Raw genomic sequence first — 19,888 nt, forward strand, 5'->3', positions numbered from 1 at the left:
GTAATAAATTAGGAGTTTGGGATTAACATATACACATTACTATATATAAAACAGATAATCAACAAGGACCTGCTGTGTAGCACAGGGAACTATATTCAATATTTTCTAATAACCTATAAGAGAAAAGAATCTGAGAAAGAACATATATCTATTACATATATAATATATATAATATTATATTATATATATTAAGAAAAGAGGAAGAAAAAATATACCTTGAGGTGTTAGATTGAAGTTGGAGGTAAGAATTCATTGTTTATCATATAGTGAGTAGTTACATATAGGAATAAATAAAATATAAGTGTCTGTGTATATATTTTTTTCCTAGCTCTGTCTGCTGATAAACTAGTAGCAGTGAGCACACCTACTGCCTAGATCCTGGTTTCTAAATACCATCCCCTCCACTGAAAGGAACCAGGGCTCCTTGGGAAAAAGAATGATCATAGGGCTAGGGCAGGGAAAAAGATGAGTCTGGAACATCTTGTTAAGCAGTTAAAACTTTCAGCTCCCCTAGAAAGCAAGAAAATGCCAAGAGTGATGGGGACATATCAAAAAGACATAGGAGCCGGTAAATCTGATATAATCTGAGAATTTGAATAAATTAAGATAGTAACAGAGCATAACTCATTAAACAAAATAAAAATGTCCATAATGATAGAAATAAATAAATAATGAATGAATAAAGAAGGCAAAGCTCTTCTTTACATTGGAATGCCGACTAATATATATATAAGGTATTATGAAGTTGGAAAATCAGTGGATGACAAAACTGGTAAAGGTACTGATGAGAAATAGAATATCTACACAATATCAAAATATCTCCTCTTAAGATACTTAATTACAATGGGAAAATTATAACTTTATAGTGAAAAAACCTAGTGGATACCGCTTTAACCAAGTTATCAAATTTAACATCATTAATACTGGGGTAGAGTAACATCATATGCTACCTGGTAACATATGCTAAGAAGGTCTGTGGTATAATAAAAAATATATTGGTCTAGCATAGAGCTCCTCAAACCCTTGGCATTTCCTGAGTGATAGGAGATTCTTTTTATATTCATAACAAGCCCCTTACAACCATACCTGAGTTCATGCTAATGAGAAGACCCACGGGGGTGTGGGGGGGCGGGGGAGATGGCCTCAAATAGCTTCAGGATGGGGGCTGGCTGCCAAGTGATTAGAGGATTAGAACTTTCAGCCCCACCACTGACTTCTGGATAGGAGAGAGGGGGCTGAAGCTTGAGTCCAATCACCAGTGGCCATGATTTAATCAACCGTGCCATCAGATCTGAGGGAACTTTTGGGTTGGTGGAGATAACTGTGTGCTGGGATGGTGGTGCACCTCTCCCTTCCCCGGCCCCCGCCGAGAGGTCATGGAAGTTTTGTGTCCCCCGCCTGCCTTGCTCCTTGCCCTATGCACCTCTTCTATTTGGCTATTTCTGAATTGCATCCTCTATAATAAAACTGTAATTTTAAGTAGTGCTTTAGTGCTTTCCTGAGTTCTGAGTCATTTTAGGACATTATTAAACCGGAGCAGGGAGCCCTGGAATTTGTAGTCAGCCAGACATAAGTGTGGCTAGCCTGGGTATCCTATTTAGGGCTGGTATCTGAAGTGGGGACGGCACTGTGGGACTGAGTCCTTAACCTGTGGGGTCTGCATGAACTCCAGGAGCTAGTGTCAGAATTGAGCTGGATTGTAGGACACCCCAGCTGGTGTAGGAGAAGTAAAGAATTGATTGCTGTTTGTAAAACCAAACTGGGTCTCAAGATCAACATCTGTCGTATTCCTGCCAAAACTGCCTGACTTGAATCAATTCAAGAAAAACATTCTACAAGATAACTGGCCTGTATTCTTCCAAATTACATGTAAAGAAAGATAAAGAAACACTGAGAAACTATTCCAGATTTAATGGAGACCAAGGAGATAGGACAAGTATGTGCAATATGCAATCCTGAATTACAGCCTTGATCAGAGTGAAAAGAATAACTATAAAGGACATTCATGGAACAACTGACCAAATTTGACTATGGAATGTTTGATAATAGTACAGTATCATAAAATTTCCAGATTTTGATAAATGTATCACAGTTGTGTAAGAGAATATTCTTGTTATAAACTATACACTGAAATATTTAGTAAAAATGTCTCCAAATGGTTCAGAAAAAAATAATCTGCATATATTACTTATATGTATTATATATAGGAAAAGAATAAAGCAAATGGGGCAAAATATAAACGATTGGAGAATCTGGGTAAAGCGTATACACAAGTTTCTGATGCTGGTCTTGCAACTTTTCTTTAAGCTTGAAATGGTATAAGAATAACAGGAAACAAAAAGGAAATAATACAGTAGACTTGCCAAATTATATGCACTGGTTTTCTTCCACAAAGTGGAATACCTAGAGATTATTAGAACATTGAACAAAGATATAGCAGTTCCCAAACTGTGTTCCCTGGGGCACAATTACACCATGACAAAATTATCAAATTTAATAATTTATCAAAACTAAAGAATTTATCAAAATTAGAACAGTTGCTATTGTTATCTCTTTCCTCTGAAATTCATTTTGGAAATAATTTTATTCACCAGAAATTCACTTGAGCAGCAAGTGAGACCTGCAGGATGAGAGATGGTGAAGATTTATTTACCTGGAAAAGGACTGAAAAGGAAGGAATGAAGTGCGAGTGGGAGGAGTAGCGGCTCCACGGTGAAGGCCACATGAGTGACAATGTGACCCTTCCCTAAGATCCTCCAAGTTTTCTCCCTAGCAATCATAGTATCCATGGAGAGGCTGTCCCATGGAAACAGGAGAAGAGCCCAGGTTTTGCATTCCAGTTGACTTAGGAAAAAGAGGGCTGTGTAGACAATAGAAATCTGACATAGGAAATCTTGCGGAGTCTTAAGGCTTCCATAAGACGTGGAACCAGGGGTTCAGGCAATCTGTGATGGTTAATTTTATGTGTCAACTTGACTAGGCTAAGGGATACCCAAATAGCTGATAAAACATTACTTCCAGGTGTGCCTGTGAGGATGTCTCCAGAAGAGATGAACATTTGAATCAGTAGAATGAGTAAAGAAGATCTTCATCAATGCCAGTGGGCATCAGCCAATCCCTTGAGTACCTGAATAGAACAAAAAAGGCAGAGGAAGGACAAATTTGCTCTCTAAGATATCCATCTTCTCTTGCCCTCCTGCTGTCCATCAGAGCTCCTGGTTCTAAAGCTTTTGGCCTCAGACACAGACCAGAGTTATACTCTTGGCCCCCCTCATTCTTAGGCCTTCAGACTCTGAATTCCACCATCAACTTTCCTGATTCTCCAGCGTGCAGATGGCAGGCAGACTGTGGAACTTCTAGGCCTCCATATCCAAGTGGCTAATTCCTAGAGTACATCACTTCTTATTTATCTCTATTTATCCCACTGGCTCTGTTTCTCTGAAGAACACTGACTAATACACAATCCAATCTAGATACTGGATGATATCTAGTTTTTATATATGAGGACAATGCCAACACATTTATACAGTTGCTCTGATTATTATGTGTTAATATTTTATTATTATGAAATGCTCTGCCATATTCAAGGAAGTTGTGTGAAGGATGGGCTGAGGAAGGAGGAGATGATGTGTGACTGAACATCACTGGTATTTGTGATCTAATTGAGACTCACTGGTCTACGGTGTTGATCTTGTCTTATATTTTAAAATATGGATGTGTTATTTTATTAGTAATAAAACAGCTGAATCTCCAAGTTTATATCATTCTGTTACAAAGTTTTAAAAAGTGAATCAAATGTTGACCATTTCTTACAATTAATCTATCTAGGAGACTATTATTTCACTCTGAGCTTCAATCTGAGCACTACTCTTATTTCGTGGCCACTTCTTGGTTTTCTACTGCTACATCATAACTTTTAAGTGTTCTATGGTCACATAAGCTAAAGAAATGTGTCATTTTTACAGACACATATTTAAAGAAGTAGGACTCAGAAAACACAGAATATACTTTGATATTCTGATTATTTTCACAAAAGGCTATGAGACAGTATTTTGACTATTCAAGCTATGAGTGAGCTAAGTAATGAATTAGCCACTAGCCAACTGACTTCCACTGTTAATACCAATGTAAATTATGTCACAGATCAATCCCACAACTTCTAATGAAATTCCTGGGACAGGAATAACTTCTGCAAGGCCTCTATTAAACACAGATCAAGGGTGTCAAGGGTGAAGCAGCAACAGGAGAAATCCACAGGCTAAGAGGCTTCACCGTGGGGTCACTGCAAATCAAGGACACTGGGCCTATTTCAGATGGCAGTACAAGAATTAAATTATTACTAACTGCAAGGCAAAAACTACACCATCAAAACTCTAAAGATGGTAAACAGATTAAATAAATTGTATATAAATGAAGAAATCCTCAGGGCTGGAGAAACTTAGGATCACGCAGACAAATGGAGGCTTTCTCAGCAAAGCTGAAGCATATTTATGGTCCTACTGTACTTGGGACTATAGTGCCATTGAAAAGCGGAAACCCAGCTGTCACCTAAGACAGGAAGGGAATTCTGCAAACTTGGCAGCGATTCTGCAGCTGTGTCCTTAATACCCCTCTTGGAGTTTGCCATGGTGTGATGTTACTCACAGAGCTCAAAGAGGTCATGGAGATAGCTCCGTGAAGAATCAAAATGGAAAAGACTGCTGGTATAGAGTGGATTCTGACACCTATCTCAGGATCTAATCTATCCGAACTATCACATCTCTCCCCAGATCCCTGCCCTCAGTATTCCCCACCAGTTACCATTATTTATTCAACCAACTTCAAAACCCGAGTCTTCTCCAACTCCTCTCTTCTCCTCACTTCCATCTCCTGTTAGCTGCCAGCCAAGTCTAGCAGATTCAGCTTCTTCATCGTTAATCCATTCCCTCCTTTTGGTCCTGAAGGCCAGTGCCCTGGTTCAGGTCCTTACTTCCTCAGACTATTAAAATAACCTATCCTCCCAGTTTCCAGTATTTTTCCCCAATTCCTTTTATGACCACCATATTATTCATCTTTCTAAATCACAGTCTGGGGCTTCCCTGGTGGCACAGTGGTTGAGAGTCCGCCTGCCGTTGCAGGGGACACGGGTTCGTGCCCCGGTCTGGGAGGATCCCACATGCCGCGGAGCAGCTGGGCCCGCGAGCCATGGCCGCTGAGCCTGCACGTCCGGAGCCTGTGCTCCGCAACGGGAGAGGCCACAACAGTGAGAGGCCCGTGTACCGCAAAAAAATAAAAATAAAATAAATCACAGTCTGAATCATGCCGGTTCCCCTTTCAAACCATCTTCAGTTATTCCTCATAGCTCTGAATCAAACATATACTCCTCAGCTTGGCATTCAAGACCCCAGTAATCTCCAGCAGCTCCTCAACATCTATACTATCACCCACACATTTCCATACGAGCACCACATGGTCCAACTTCCTGTCTCTTCTGCAAACTTCTCTTTACATCTGGATCTCACTATGCACACAACTCAATCTACTCCAATCTCACCCATCTTCCAGGGTCCACATCAATCACTGCTTCCTCAAAGAAAACTCTCTCCGTCTCCCCAATTATATGTGATCTCCTGCTTCCCTGAACCTAACACATTTTCCCTGGATCTATTATGACCTGCTTTCCATTCTACTTATTTATCTCATCTACTATAATTTTCTCCCAATCACTATTTATTAAGACTTATCTATGTTCCAGGCACTGTCTTAGGCATCAGGAATACAGGGGTGACTAAAACATCTGTGACCCCTCAAATTACACAGAGGAGCCTCAAGCTAGTATTACTATGGAAACTTCATAGTGTACCACGTGATAAGTAGCTAGAACATAATTCATAAACATAGTAAGTATCATTCAATTAAGATGCTTTGTTTAAAACCTCTATTTCTAGTAATAAAAGATTAATTTTAACTGGGAAATTTCAAGAATCATATAGTGTAATCTTTAAGTCCATAACTGAAGTAAAAGTGGAATAAATATCAAATCTTTCCATCGAAATACTGTAGGGCAAAAATTTCCATTTTTTGAAGCTATCCGTAAATTTATTTGTTTAATAAAACAAATGAAAGAGTGGAAAGAAAGAAAATCAGACTTTGCTGTCAATGGGAGTTCAAAGGAATGAATATGATTAACTGAATGAATGAATTTAAAAAGACTATGGATTTGGTTTTCTGATGGCTTTTGGAACTATCATTTTAGAATATTAGTAAATTCTCAGAAGTTCACATGGAGATAACATAGATAGGGGATATGTAGGGTGATCAGGTAAAAAGATGAAAGAATACAACTATGAGATGACCTATGTTAAATTATCATTAAGGAGAAAAACAGGACAAGAATTCTCTCGGGCCTCTATCCTTGACCCAGACATTAGCGAAGAAACTCTGACATTTAAAAGATGGGAAAGTTCTTGCCATATATTCCCATTTTAAATAAGTACACACATTATTACATCTCAGTGTCAAATATCCCCACGATTCACAGTAGTTGTCCAATGCCCCAACTGTGTTCCACCCCTCACCCCGCCTCTGTTCCAACAGTTTATTTACCTCATATGCATCTTTGATGTTCAAGGGCTCACCAAGAGCTGCCACGTGTCCCACGATGCCTTTATTCCACTCTAAGCGGATACAATTATTTGAAGCTTCTTCCAGTGTTGAACCTTCTGCAACGTCAAAGAGGCGGCTAATAAGAAACTTGTCGTTGGCGCTGTCCTCACAGACGAGGAACAGGGAATAGCGGTCAGCGGAGATGAGGCCATGGATATGCAAGAAAATTTTGTGACATAAGGCTGTGACATCCAAGTGGCTAGAAATATCTTTCACTAATTCCAAGAGTCTCGAGCACTGGTCCCCTTCATCATTATCAAACCGTGGCGGGTTTAGAGGCATCTGTTCCTTCTTTTCTGAGTCAGAGAGGAAGCTCACAGTTCCCTCAGAATCCTTGACAACGATGGGTCTAAGAGGTCGATCAAATTCGGAGGCAGAGATCTTCCTGGTTGGTGTTCCAGGGACACTGCTCTCTGCACGGGGACTCTGCTCCGAGGGTAAAGAGCAAGACTCCACGGGGCCTCTGATGCCTTCCTTGCACACAGGGATGGTGTGAACTCTCTCAGCAAACCATGCATTGACCATTTCTCTGCAGAAAAGAACATGTAGACACAGTAAATACTTAAGGAAGAACACCCCTCCTTAAATATTGCTACCCCCGAAAGCTTCTAAAAATCCTCTCATGGTAAACTGAGGCAGTAATGGTTCAATCTGTCACAGAAAATAAAAACAAGATGGTTTATTTAAGACAGTTTTATTCTGAAAATCTGTAGAGGACAGTTACTTCAATGAACACTTTGATAAAGCCTGACTCCTATATACATGTATTTTCAGATATCTGATTTACCACACATCAAGTGTCAAGTCTATTCCTCTCAAAATCAATTTGTATTCAAGTAAAAGACACTAAATTTAACAATAGTCTTAGGAAAACATAGATATGGAAATTAATTTGCTATTTAAAATGCACGTCTTGTTCCGAAGTTAAATATTTTTAAAAATTTATCTGAATTTGGCTAGCTAATATCCTTAATTTTAGATAATTGTTATCTATATTGCTATATATACTTTAGATTTAGAAAGGAAAATGAAAAATATAAACAATTTGATCAGGTATGTAGTAAAAAGATTGTAGATTTTCATTAATATCATCCTGATAATGTTTGTTCAGATAATGGTAAAAATGATCTCTTCTTCTAGATTATCTATTCCTCGTATAAAGGAGGAAAACAAAAAAGTAAGCATAACTAGTATAAAAAATTCAGCCCGAGAAAACTTAAATTATTTATGTTGTGAATGTGCCATCCCATGAAGAAACCTGTCTGAGATAAAGCCTTCACAGCGGGTGATTTTTTAAAACAAATATACCGGATCATATATATCCAAATGATTGTTGTTCAACTGAAATAATTCCTCTTGGGCAGCTGTAATCTTATGCCAACTGATGGTGCCATTACTTTAGACATTTTTGAAACTCTTCTTTTGAAACTAACTTCTAAAAAATTTCATAAGCCATATAAGAATATTAGTTTTATCTGAAAGTTACATCTTCTTTTTCACTGAGCCTTCCTCTCAAAACAAGCAAATAAAACCGCAAAAAACCTAGAGTAATGGCTAACTTCATATATAGCTTATGCATTAGACTTGACTTTTTCCAAAACTCAAATTTACTTTCAAAAGACAAAAACTTGCTACCACTGAGGATATTTAAAAGAACTGGCCTATAAGAGCAATGCAATCTCCACTCTACAATGACTTACTGATTATTTTCACCAAAGAGCTGGGATAAACGAGTCTGACAGTGTACTATTTTGGACAGTGTAGGGATACAGACACTCTCTCATCCTTTTGGATGCAGTAGAAATTGATAACACCTCTTCAGAGGGCCAGTAGGCAATATCTAACAAGTTTTAAAATGCATTTATCCTTTGTTCCCCAGATTTTACACATGTGGCAAAGGAAGTACCAGGGTATTTATTTACTGTGGTACTGTTTGTTACAGCAAAGATGAGAAGAAACCTAATACCACAAACAGAAGCCTGGAAAACACATCATGGCACATTTATAAATGTAACACTAGACAAAGATTTAAAAATGGTCATGGATACTGATATGGATAATCACAACAATTTATTAAGTGAAAAAAGAAGATCCAGAAGGGGGAAAGAAGAGTTAGCCTTTTTTCAGAGTCTCTACTAAGTCTTTCACTTATAGAATGTTCCCTTAATTATTTTAGTTTGAACAACACTCTATTGTTTGGTAAATATATATTATCCAGAAATGGCACCGGTCTAGAATGAAATGGGTCAAAAAGAGATGACACAGATATTATCAGGATTACCTCATAATTCCAAGTGTTAGATATAGTTATAAATTTTTTAAAGCTCTCTTTAAAAACCTATGTAGGGACTTCCCTGGTGGTCCAGTGGTCAAGACTCTGCGTCCCCACTGCCAGGGGCACGGGTTTGATCCCTGGTCGGGGAACTAAGATCCTGCATGCCATGCACCACAGCCAAAATAATAATAAACAAAAGTTTTTAAAAAAGCAATGCAGTAAGTATATTGTACACATCTCCGGTGTATACCTCTAGCACAGAGTCGTTTAAAATATAATTGCCTAATGTTTTATAAATGCATGCCATGGCTTGAGACAAAACTTCCAGTGATGAGAACATATATTGATATTAAAATAATGCTGTATCTCAAAAACTTCGATAGAAATGAGGGGAACATACTTTGGGAAATGCTTACATAACCTCCAAAATCACAGTAGTAGTGCCAAAGACACTGATGTCAGACATGCATGTGAAAAATGTACAGGAAGCATTTGAATAAACTGTTTTGTAAAATGTAAGACAGGAAAAAAGTGATACATTTAAATTAACATATCATGTTATTTAAAAATATGTACATGCAACTTAAATTCTCAAATCAATATAAAAAGAGGCATTTTAACTACTTCAGTTACAAACCTGAAACACAGCCTCCTCTTATTTCTTACCTTCTCATTGGAAAATGGTGATCAACTTTTTAATCCAACCACCTACTTGACAGCTCCATGTGAATGTCTAAACAGACAACTTAACATGGTGAAATCAGAATTCCTAATGCCCCATCCTTCATCTTGCACCAGCCTCACTCCCTGCCAGGTTTCTTCGTATTAGTAAGTAGCACCATCATCTCCCTAGTTATTCAACCAAACATCTAGGAATTATTCTGGATTTCTGTTTCCTTCAACTCTCTCTTTTAATCCAGCAGCCAAGTCCTGTCACCTTGACTTCTAAAACCCTATAGTCCAATCTGCTCATTTCTATCTCTTGTACCACTTCCCTGGTCCAAACCCCATAATCTCTCACCTCGGACTGCGGCCACTGCCCCTTAACTGGTCTCTCTGATATTATACTAACCTCCCTTCAATCCACTCTCCACACAGTAGCCAGAGTCATCTTCGAACAAAGTAAACCTTAACATCTTAACTACCCTACTTGGCTTCTCACTGAATTGAGAATAAAATTCAAACTCTTTCAATCCCTTACCATAGTCCCTCTCACCCATGCCTCCCTGACGTTCCTTAAGCACGTCAGACTGCTCCCAGTCTGGAAAGCTCTCCTCACCTGCACCTGGTTGATCACAGCTTCCTCACCTCCCGTGCAGACAGGTCTTCCCTGATCACTCCACCTCAGGTGGTGCCGACACGTTATGTTCTCCCCCCATGCTATCTGAATTCTTACTATCATCTATTCTTCTGGTTTATTAATCTGTTGGTTTATTGCCTCCTCTGATGAGATGTAAATTTCATACTTGTCTGTCTTCTTAACGACTGCATTCCTGTACTTAGAAAGCGCCTGTCACATACTGAGTCCTTGATAAATATTTGAGTGAAGTGAATGAATAAATGACGACTCCTAAATCACCTGCATTAAAGGGGACAACAGTCTTTTGAAAATGTGAATGCTGATATGTTTGTTACAGAAAATCAACATTGTGTTTTAGCTATTAATGTTCATCACTCCTTGGATGTAAGCCTCATAACTGACCATGGCTAATTTACCCTCATATATCCTGTAGGGCCTAATATATGTCTTAAACAGAGCCAGTGTCCAAAAATTCTTCGTTAGGTGTTTTGTATTATTATATTTAATAGTCTTACAAGTGTTGTATTTCTAGATATTCTCTTGGAGAGATTAACTCAGTATTAAATGACACAGGAACAGTAGATCTGGTATATTCAGTGATTCAATCAACCATTTTTATTAATCACCAGTCATGGGGGAAAGGGTTTTCTCATGACCACATTATTGATTATCTGAGTCCCTGTAGATATATCCCTGTGTATGGAAAACATATGTTATCATAACATCAAAACAATCACTTATAAACCAACCGTAAATAAAATTAAATCATCTCTCACACCTCTCTCCCTTCAGGCATCCCTTGACGTTTTGCAGTGCATGACCTATGTGGCTGTACGAAGTGGGCCGTCCTTCCTAAGACTAATATCTATCATTTCCTGTTGATTTTTTTTTTTTTTTTTTTTGCGGGACGGGGGCCAAAAAACTCCCAAAAACTAAATTTTTTCTTTTCTTTTTTTTTTTTTTTTTTTTTTTTTTTGCGGTACGCGGGCCTCTCACTGCTGTGGTCTCTCCAGACGCACAGGCTCAGCGGCCATGGCTCACGGGCCCAGCCGCTCCGCGGCATGTGGGATCTTCACGGACCGGGGCACGAACCCACGTCCCCTGCATTAGCAGGCAGACTCTCAATCACTGCGCCACCAGGGAAGCCCTGTTTGTTTTTTAATACTTCAATCTCTGCAAATACAAATCACCTGCAGACTGAAATTTAAACTCTTATGTAAGATACAGAATTTCTAGAAGTAAACCAAAGTGATGTTGGAGAACTATTCTAATATTACATAAAGCCACTGATAATTAAGGGTTAAGCTCAATAAAAAAACTGTTAAGAATCAAAAAATTAAAAAACAGCAAGGATCATGACATAACAAATACCTGAAAAGAGAATTCTATTCAAATAACTGCATTCTAGATTAAGAAGGGCTGCTGGAAGAACTGATGACATCTTCAAATATTAATTTTAAAAACCTGTATTTGGGGAAAAAGACTCTATGATTCTGCTACAAATGTCAAATAAGAAGTAAAGATATTGGTTTATGGCATAGTCTTGCCAGAAAATTGTGTATTTTACAAATTAGCTTGGAGTTTTCATTATAATCTAAATTTTACTAAGTCCAAAATAAGGTAAATTTACTTTCATTACCTGTGGTTCCATTTTTCAAGATAAAGTTCCAATCAAAACCTTTTCAGTGATATTTTTCGCTTTTAACTGGATTCACTTTTAAGTGTCTTTTTTCTCTAGAATGGATTATTCTCATGAAGGTCCTTGAGAGTGTCACTAACTAGCACTAACTAGGCTGGGCACCAGGGATACAGGAGTGAGCAAGCCCAGACCTCTCCTCCCTAAACTGAGGCTTATATTGTGTCCAGAAGTTAATTTATACACGTACTGTATTCGCTGTCATATGAAGTTATACGTAACTGCATGTGAATGAAGAAAGATGGAGAGATGAACATGTCAAATATGAGGGTAAATATACCAGATGAGATTCAAGAAACCTGGCTGGTAGCTCTGACTGGAGCAAATCACCTCTATGGCCTGAGACAGGATCTCTATTTTCCCTTCTTTCTCTTCCTTGAGTCTATGAGATTTTGAAAAGTATTTACATTAGTGATACTGAAAGGAAAAAAAGCACCATTTTATTTCAACCTGGTGAGGCAGGCACTAACAATCCTACTTTCTCAATTATGCAGCTAAATTAAATGGCTGAACCACATACATTCTGCTAGCTGGCAGCAAAATCAGGAATCAAATCTAGGTCTCCTATTCCCAGTCTTACAGCCTGTAAGACTATAAAAGTTCCCAGAACACCAATGTTTGTCATGAAGACACTTCATAATGTCTAGCTGCATCTGAAAGAATCAAAAATCAAATTTAAACACACAAGGAATAGAGAGAATAAAATCACTTATAGTACACATTCTCTAACTTAATTCTTTCCATCCAGATCGTAAAAGGATGGCACACTAAACCACTGAGGTAAAAACACTGCCCCAAGGGACTCAGAGAACAAATGTTCTTAAGGATTGTGTCCTGAAAAAATCTAACTGAATCCAATGCCTATGTTTCTCTGAAAACAAGTCATGGTTTATAAACCTAAAATGATGCACTGGAAAGAATGTATAATAAATGTGTTCAAGAGAAGGGTAATTCTCAGGGCTGCTAGATTTAGCAAATAAAAATACTGGATACCCAGTTAAAACTGAGTTTCAGATAAACAATGAATAATTTTTTAATATAAGTAGAATCTAAAATTCAAATTGTACGGGGTGTCCTGTATTTTAGCTGGCCACGCTAGTCGTTCGATATTCTGTTTTTCCCAACTGAAATTACTGGCACATAGACAACAAAGAAAAGGTAGGTTCTGTGGAGCATACTAATGAGCTCCAGGCTATTAAACCACTAATACTAATTTTAACATTTAAAGAGCACAAAGGATCCTGTGCACCACATTGTGATCCTGTGCTTGATAACAGAACCTTTTGAAAGCTCTTGGATTAATAATTTGTGGCATAAAGTTCTTCCTTAAATCAAGCCTTTTCATTTTACTGTCCAAACCATACCATATATTTAACAGAGAAAAAAACAAACTGCAATCTACTTATAAAACGGAGGTTGACTAATTGCTAAAAATTCTTGGGACTTACAAAGCACCCCGAGAAGTTGTGTTTTTCAGCCATAAATCCAAGATTCCAATCATTATTCTAGCATTTGCTGCCAATGAGATTTGTGACCAGTGGCAAACAATTTTCTTCTTCTGAGTTTCAATTTCATCCTCTACATAATACGGGAAATACTGCCTGTTCTACCTTCTTCATGAAGTGCAAGGTGCTGACTGTCTTCAGCACAGTATAAAGTCAAGAATACCAAACTGGCCATCAGGAAACAACTCTAGTTCCAACTATAAGAATACACAGATGTGAGGCTGAACCAATCACAACTTCGCTGGAGGCCATTTTCTCCAGAGTACAAGTCCTTCATTATAAAAATGGTCAGCTGTATGAACAGGTCATGAAGACTCCCACAACTTCTTATGTTATCAATAGGCCAGTAGGTGATGATTATTAGTTTGGTCAACTCCGGTCATCTCCTTTTGCCCCTCAGCTTCCCCATTTTCAAACAGGGGAAAGACTTCTTACTGCTTCACTCACATGTCTGAGACAAGTTATAAAATGCATGTGGGGCTTCCCTGGTGGTGCAGTGGTTAAGAGTCCACCTGCCAATGCAGGGGACAAGGATTTGAGCCCTGGTCCAGGAAGATCCCACATGCCACGGAGCAACTAAGCACGTGCGCCACAACTACTGAGCCTGTGCTCTAGAGCCTGCAAGCCACAACTACTGAGCCTGTGTGCCACAACTACCAAACCCCACGTGCCTAGAGCCTGTGCTCCGCAACAAGAGAAGCCACCGCAATGGGAAGCCCGCACACCGCAATGAAGAGTAGCCCCTGCTCGACGCAACTAGAGAAAAGCCCACGAGCAGCAACGAAGACCCAACACAGCCAAAAATAAATAAATAGATAAATAAAATTTTTAAAAAAGGAAAAGAAAATGCATGTGGAAGCATTTCAAAATCTCTTCCATATTTTTAAGATGTTGCTATCTCCTAGACCCTTAGTACTCATTCCAATGGAGACGTAGGGCTGGGGTAAAGAGCAATGGCTGTTCATTTCCTCATAAAGTTCAGCCAAGAGAATCAGAGGAAGTGAGGGGGAAAGAGGTCGTGTTCCAGGTGGTATGGGTCCACAGGCCGAGTGGGTCTAATAGCATTTGGAAATCGGCTGGCTACATGCATCCTGAGCATTCAAAGTCCTTGTCCAAAGCAGATACTGCAGATTGTCATTTATTATAGAATCCCACTAAGTTCTCCCCCTAAATAGAAGAGTTACACCATAACTCCCCATAAGTTACATCCTAGCTATGTGAGCAGAAAGAATGAAATGCATGCAAGTTCCACAAAGGTATTTTACCCTCTGCTCCAAGCGCTAATAACTTAGAGACTCTGCTTTCATGTATAAGCAAGTCCTTGTTAACTGTCCTGCAATCACAAGCAGAGTGGCCCTCTTGAAGTCTTTTGAGTTGATTTAACTTTTACAAGGCTGTTAATGAAAAACAATAGGCCCTGGACCCTTGAAATAAAGCCACAGCCAAGGGAAATACAATAAAAATTAATGCTGAGAATTTATAATCGATGACAAGATCCTGATGTTTAACATCCCATCCAAATCATTCCTTCTCTCCTCACCAAAATCTGTTTTATTATCCTCCAGTCATTTATTTCCTTCCATATTTTATTACACAAAAAATTGCTTACCTCAAAAATGAGATGTATTATATATCTTTTTAAAATGGGTAAATTCAATTTAGTTTTGTTTTTAAACTTTTACAATATGTCTTAAAATAACTAGAGAAACCCTGGAGGGTACCAGAATCAATGCTGGGAGTTATTGCTCTCAGGTAACACTCACGTGAAAACCATCTGTGGTTTCAACTTGTGGGTATCACAGCTGCTGCTCAGCGCTCACTAAGGAACCCTTTCCCATACTGAGCAAGTAACGAACCCAAAAGATTGATATTAATTAGACACCAGGAAATAAAGCCAAGATAAAAACTTGTCATGAGTTTACCATAAATGTGACTTGGATTTTAAATCTCAACTCTTTTAAAACAATGAATCCAATCAGAAGTTTACTGTCTTAATATTCTACTTTACTGAAGACTCTTGCAGCTCAAACTGTCCATGCAATGATGATTTAATATAAAAGTCAGTGTCACGAGGAATAACATTGAACGCATTTTGATTTCATGAGGCTTCTTTATAGCACTAACAGCACTGCATTCTCCAAGACAGTGCTTCAATGTGGGTAGAGCACACTACGAAACTAAATGAGTGCATGCACTCAAAAGGCCAGGCGGCCAGGTCCTAGCAGCTGCTGCAGGAAAAGGCTGAGCTCGACATTTCCATTGTCAGACATTTGGGGTCTTTAGACCAGGGTCTTTAGCCTCTTCCTGAGTTAAATTCCTCATGACATTAAATCCACGAGTCTTTGCATTGCTTCCATTAACAGTGATACTGAACTTCAGTAGAAAATGGTGGGTAAGGGCCCTAGGTGGGACAGACTTAGGCTTCAACTCCAGAGCTGCTTCTAAGATAAGACCTCAGGTGCATTATTTACTCTCTCTGTAAGATGGAGATAATGGCATTAACCCTCACAGGCTTCTTAAGAAAATTAAGGGAAATCATGCCTATACAGTGATAGCATAGAGTCTGGTACACAGTGTTTAATATGTGATAGTTACTGTTTTTAAGTTAATTGAACATTGTTTTTTTGGCCGTGCCACAGGGACTGCAAGATCTTAGTTCCTAGACTGGGGATTGAACCTGGGTCCTTGGCAGTGAAAGCACTGAGTTCTAAACACTGGGCCACCAGGGAATTCCCAAGTTAATCGAACATTAACTGGAATATATTTTCAAAAGCAATTAATTTTTTTGTAAAAATAAAAAGAATTTATTCATGGGTTTCTACAGAATAATGATGTTAGCCATTATTTCTTTTTAAGCTCCTAGTTTAAAAGCACTAATTTCTCTATAGAAACACTTGTGCAAAAAAAAAATTGTTTTAATGTTGGTATTTTCTCAAATTAGAATTGAAAAAACATAGACTCCCTAGACCAATAACCACACTTACATATAACAAATTTTCTGAATAACACATAAAGATTAAGAGCTGAACATGTAGTTGAGAAAAATCACTTTCTATTACTACTCAGAACTTAATTTTTAAAAATAAGTTATAGAATTTGGGGGACAATTTTTTCAAAATATCACAGATACAATAAAACTGTTTGACAACAAATGTGATATACAACTAATTATCTATAATAAAAACCATAGCAATATTTCATAATAACCATAATTCTAAACTGGAGAATGATTTTAATACTTGATAAAACAATGCTTCAACACTCTGCTACAAGAGATCTGGGGATTAAAGCCGATCCATTTTAGTTCCTACTCAAGGGGGCTTACTTGGGGGAATTCTGTAAGTAGGTTGATGCCTGGGTCTCAAGGAGGTTACCCAGGAACAGTAACATTTGGGGAGATTTACAGAGTGCCTCAAACAAAACAGAGGAAAAAGTTGCAAGCCCTGAATGACCCACAAAACACAATGCATGGTCGTGTTTTTTAAGTCTCCTATTAAAACTTCACCCCTTTCTCTTTATCTCCAGTGCTTTTTTCATCATTCATATGAATTAACCACTAAAACCAGAATTACAAAGAATGTGTTAGTTTCCTGTCTAAAAAGGGATGGTTGATAATTTATATGGAAATGTGCTTTATCTGTAGGAAAAACATAAAAATAACTCACATAAAATATAATGTTAGATATCTCGCCTGCTCTTGGATCCTTATTTTACACAGTTCTAGCTGCGTTGTTTGTAAAATTTGACCTAGATCCACCACTCATACTTGGAAAATACTTAAAGGAAACTATTCAATCTAAGAAGTTGATACTCTGCTCCTCTGGTGAGAATCAAGAATGCTTAGAGCTGAAAGAGATTTTTAAACTCATTTATGAATTTCTCTGCCTTGATTTCTCATCCCCTCCTACCTCCCATTTTAAAGCCAAGATTTATTAACCTGGGCCAGTCACAAAGCTTGGGACACAGTCGGGAGGTCTGGACTCCCATTCCAATTCCCTTTCCAGTACCTTACACAATCCACAAAAGGTTCTGTTTAAACCATTAACAAAAATTCTTCTAAAAAATGAGAAGGACACAAAGTCTATTAAATCCCTTTTCTGTTGTTCTAATCCCCACTTATCAGAATAAGGGGATGACTCTCAAAGTTTGCAATTATAATTAAGGTACTGATGATTCTCAAGGTAAAATAAATAGTAAACTACTGAAAATCACTCTATAAAAGATAAGGAAATATGTATTAATTCCTTTAAATTTCTTAAGAACCCTAGAAGTAAATGCTATTATTCCCATTTCACAGAGAAAGCAAATAAAGTACCTAAAGGTCATACTTTTAAGAAAGAGGTAGTTCTGGGGTTGAAGCTTAAATCTGTCCTATCTGGGGCCCTTAACCACCATAAATTGAAGTAAATTTTAAAGAGTTCAGAACAGTGGCTCCCAACCAAGTTGTGGTGCCAGCTTTTGGGGGCATTTGGAAGTGTGTGTCACAATAATCAGGTGCTCCTGAAATGTAGTGTCTGGGGCCCAGGGATGTTAAACATCCTGCAATACGCTGAACAGTTTCTCACAACAACAAAAAGTATCACTACCAAAGCCAAACAGCATCCCCTTTAAGAAGCAATGGTTTACTATAATGGAAAAGAATATGAAAAAGATTAATCACTTTGCTGTAAACCTGAAACTAACACAACATTGTAAATCAACTATACTTCAATTTAAAAAAAAAAAAGAAAGAAAGCAACAGTTTAGGAGAATAAAAGATTAACCTACTATAACAGTGTATCAAATGAAACAGGGGCTATCTGGGACACCTCCAAGTGATTCCTCCAATAATCTCTACTCTGATGTTACAGTGAGTAGTTCCCTTGCTTCTGGCATGGATTAGAAACAAATGCTGTCTAAAGTTATTTAATGTTCCCAAGTTTTCTCCAGCTATGAAAACATCTGAGAAGCTTACTGGGACCAAATATAAATAAAATGCAGAACTGCTTCACATGGTTTTACATTCAAATTTGACCAAGAGTTGGAAGAGAAATGTTTTGTAATTTTCCATGCATTCACAATCACATGTATGGAAAATGTTCCTTAAAGGAAAACTTACTTGCATCTGAAAGAAAACCTAATAACCAAAATCTATGCTGTAAATATGTAAACCGATTTGTTTAGCAGCTTAGAGATGGGAAAGATTGGACTAGATTGGCATGGCCCAATATGCGGTATGAGAAGCCCTGAGAGTCCAGAGCAATTATGTTTTGAAGATCTGTAGTTTGTCTATGGAAATGCTTCAATTTTGCGTTTTCACACTAATGACAATTAAAACCAAAGAAAAAGAGTAAAAGATGTATACTTTAAATTACTGGGATGACCACCTTATAATCAAATACTATCCTGCAATTTTAGCAGTCAAGTTTATATTTGTATTTACAATCACACTGCCGCCCAATGGTTCTGGGATAAAGAGAAAAGAAAAGAGGTAGATTTAATATGTAAATGTACTTTCAAGCCAAATAAAAACCAAAAGCTGGTGTATTGTGCTATAGGACTAAAAGTTGCATGATTGTTATGAGAGACCCAGTGGGAGAAATGAATCATCACAAGGCAACTGTAGCAAAGGCAAGCTGACCTTACCAGACCCCCCTGCATCCCAATCAGGGCCACATTCACTCTACAAGTATGAATGTTGTCAATTTGCATTTGGCTAGAGTTTTATCATTTTATTCATAATTAACTTATACATTTATTTTGGTATTACAGTTGCATAGATGCTATGATTAAATTATACCTACTCTTAAGAATTCCTCATTTAACTCACATTAAAATGAGAGAAAGTCAATACTAGGTATGGCAGATATCTGGAACTTCTGGATGCACTCACATCACTTTCTTTGGGGAATTCCCCTCCCCCGCCCCCCCACTGACATATAACACTATGCGTTACCTGCCCCAACAGTGAGACAACCCTATTCTTCCCAACACAATGACTGGCCCAGAGCAGGCAAGTGATGCAAGCAAGGCCAAATAATTTTGAGAGGGCTGATATGGATAAGAAGGTACTTTTCACACATGAGAAATTTAAGACCCACATAAACTTGCCAAGAAGAAACTTTTCCAGCTCACGAAGAAAGTCTACCGGAGAATAAAGCCAATGCAGCATAGGGCCAAAAGGACAGATGGAGAAAGGGAGAAAGGAAGGAAAGAAGACAGATTGACTAGATAGACATACAGACAAAAAGAATGTTGACAAGATTATTTCACACCCAAACCAATCTCCAGGAACGTCAATCATGTGAGTTAATTATGTACGAGTTCAAGTTGAGTTTTTGTCACTTGTGACCAAAAGCTTTTTAACTAAGATACTGGGGATCAATAAGAATGTCTTTCTTGGGCTTCCCTGGTGACGCAGTGGTTGAGAGTCCGCCTGCCGATGCAGGGGACACGGGTTCGTGCCCCGGTCCGGAAAGATCCCACAT

At 38.2% G+C, this 19,888-nt stretch overlaps 1 protein-coding gene across 3 annotated transcripts in view; it reads right to left on the reverse strand.

Moving 5' to 3' along the window:
- Nucleotides 1-19,888, reverse strand: part of PDE5A (phosphodiesterase 5A) — a 140,234-nt gene that overhangs the window by 114,083 nt on the left and 6,263 nt on the right. For all 3 annotated transcript variants that reach the window (XM_024731995.1, XM_024731997.1, XM_024731996.1), the window contains exon 2: nt 6,586-7,174. In XM_024731995.1, the coding sequence (XP_024587763.1) occupies nt 6,586-7,174 (589 nt within the window). The remainder of the gene's footprint in view (nt 1-6,585; nt 7,175-19,888) is intronic.

The sequence above is a fragment of the Neophocaena asiaeorientalis genome, unplaced genomic scaffold (assembly GCF_003031525.2).
Source record: "Neophocaena asiaeorientalis asiaeorientalis breed wild unplaced genomic scaffold, Neophocaena_asiaeorientalis_V1.1 scaffold88, whole genome shotgun sequence".
Taxonomy (NCBI): domain Eukaryota; kingdom Metazoa; phylum Chordata; class Mammalia; order Artiodactyla; family Phocoenidae; genus Neophocaena; species Neophocaena asiaeorientalis.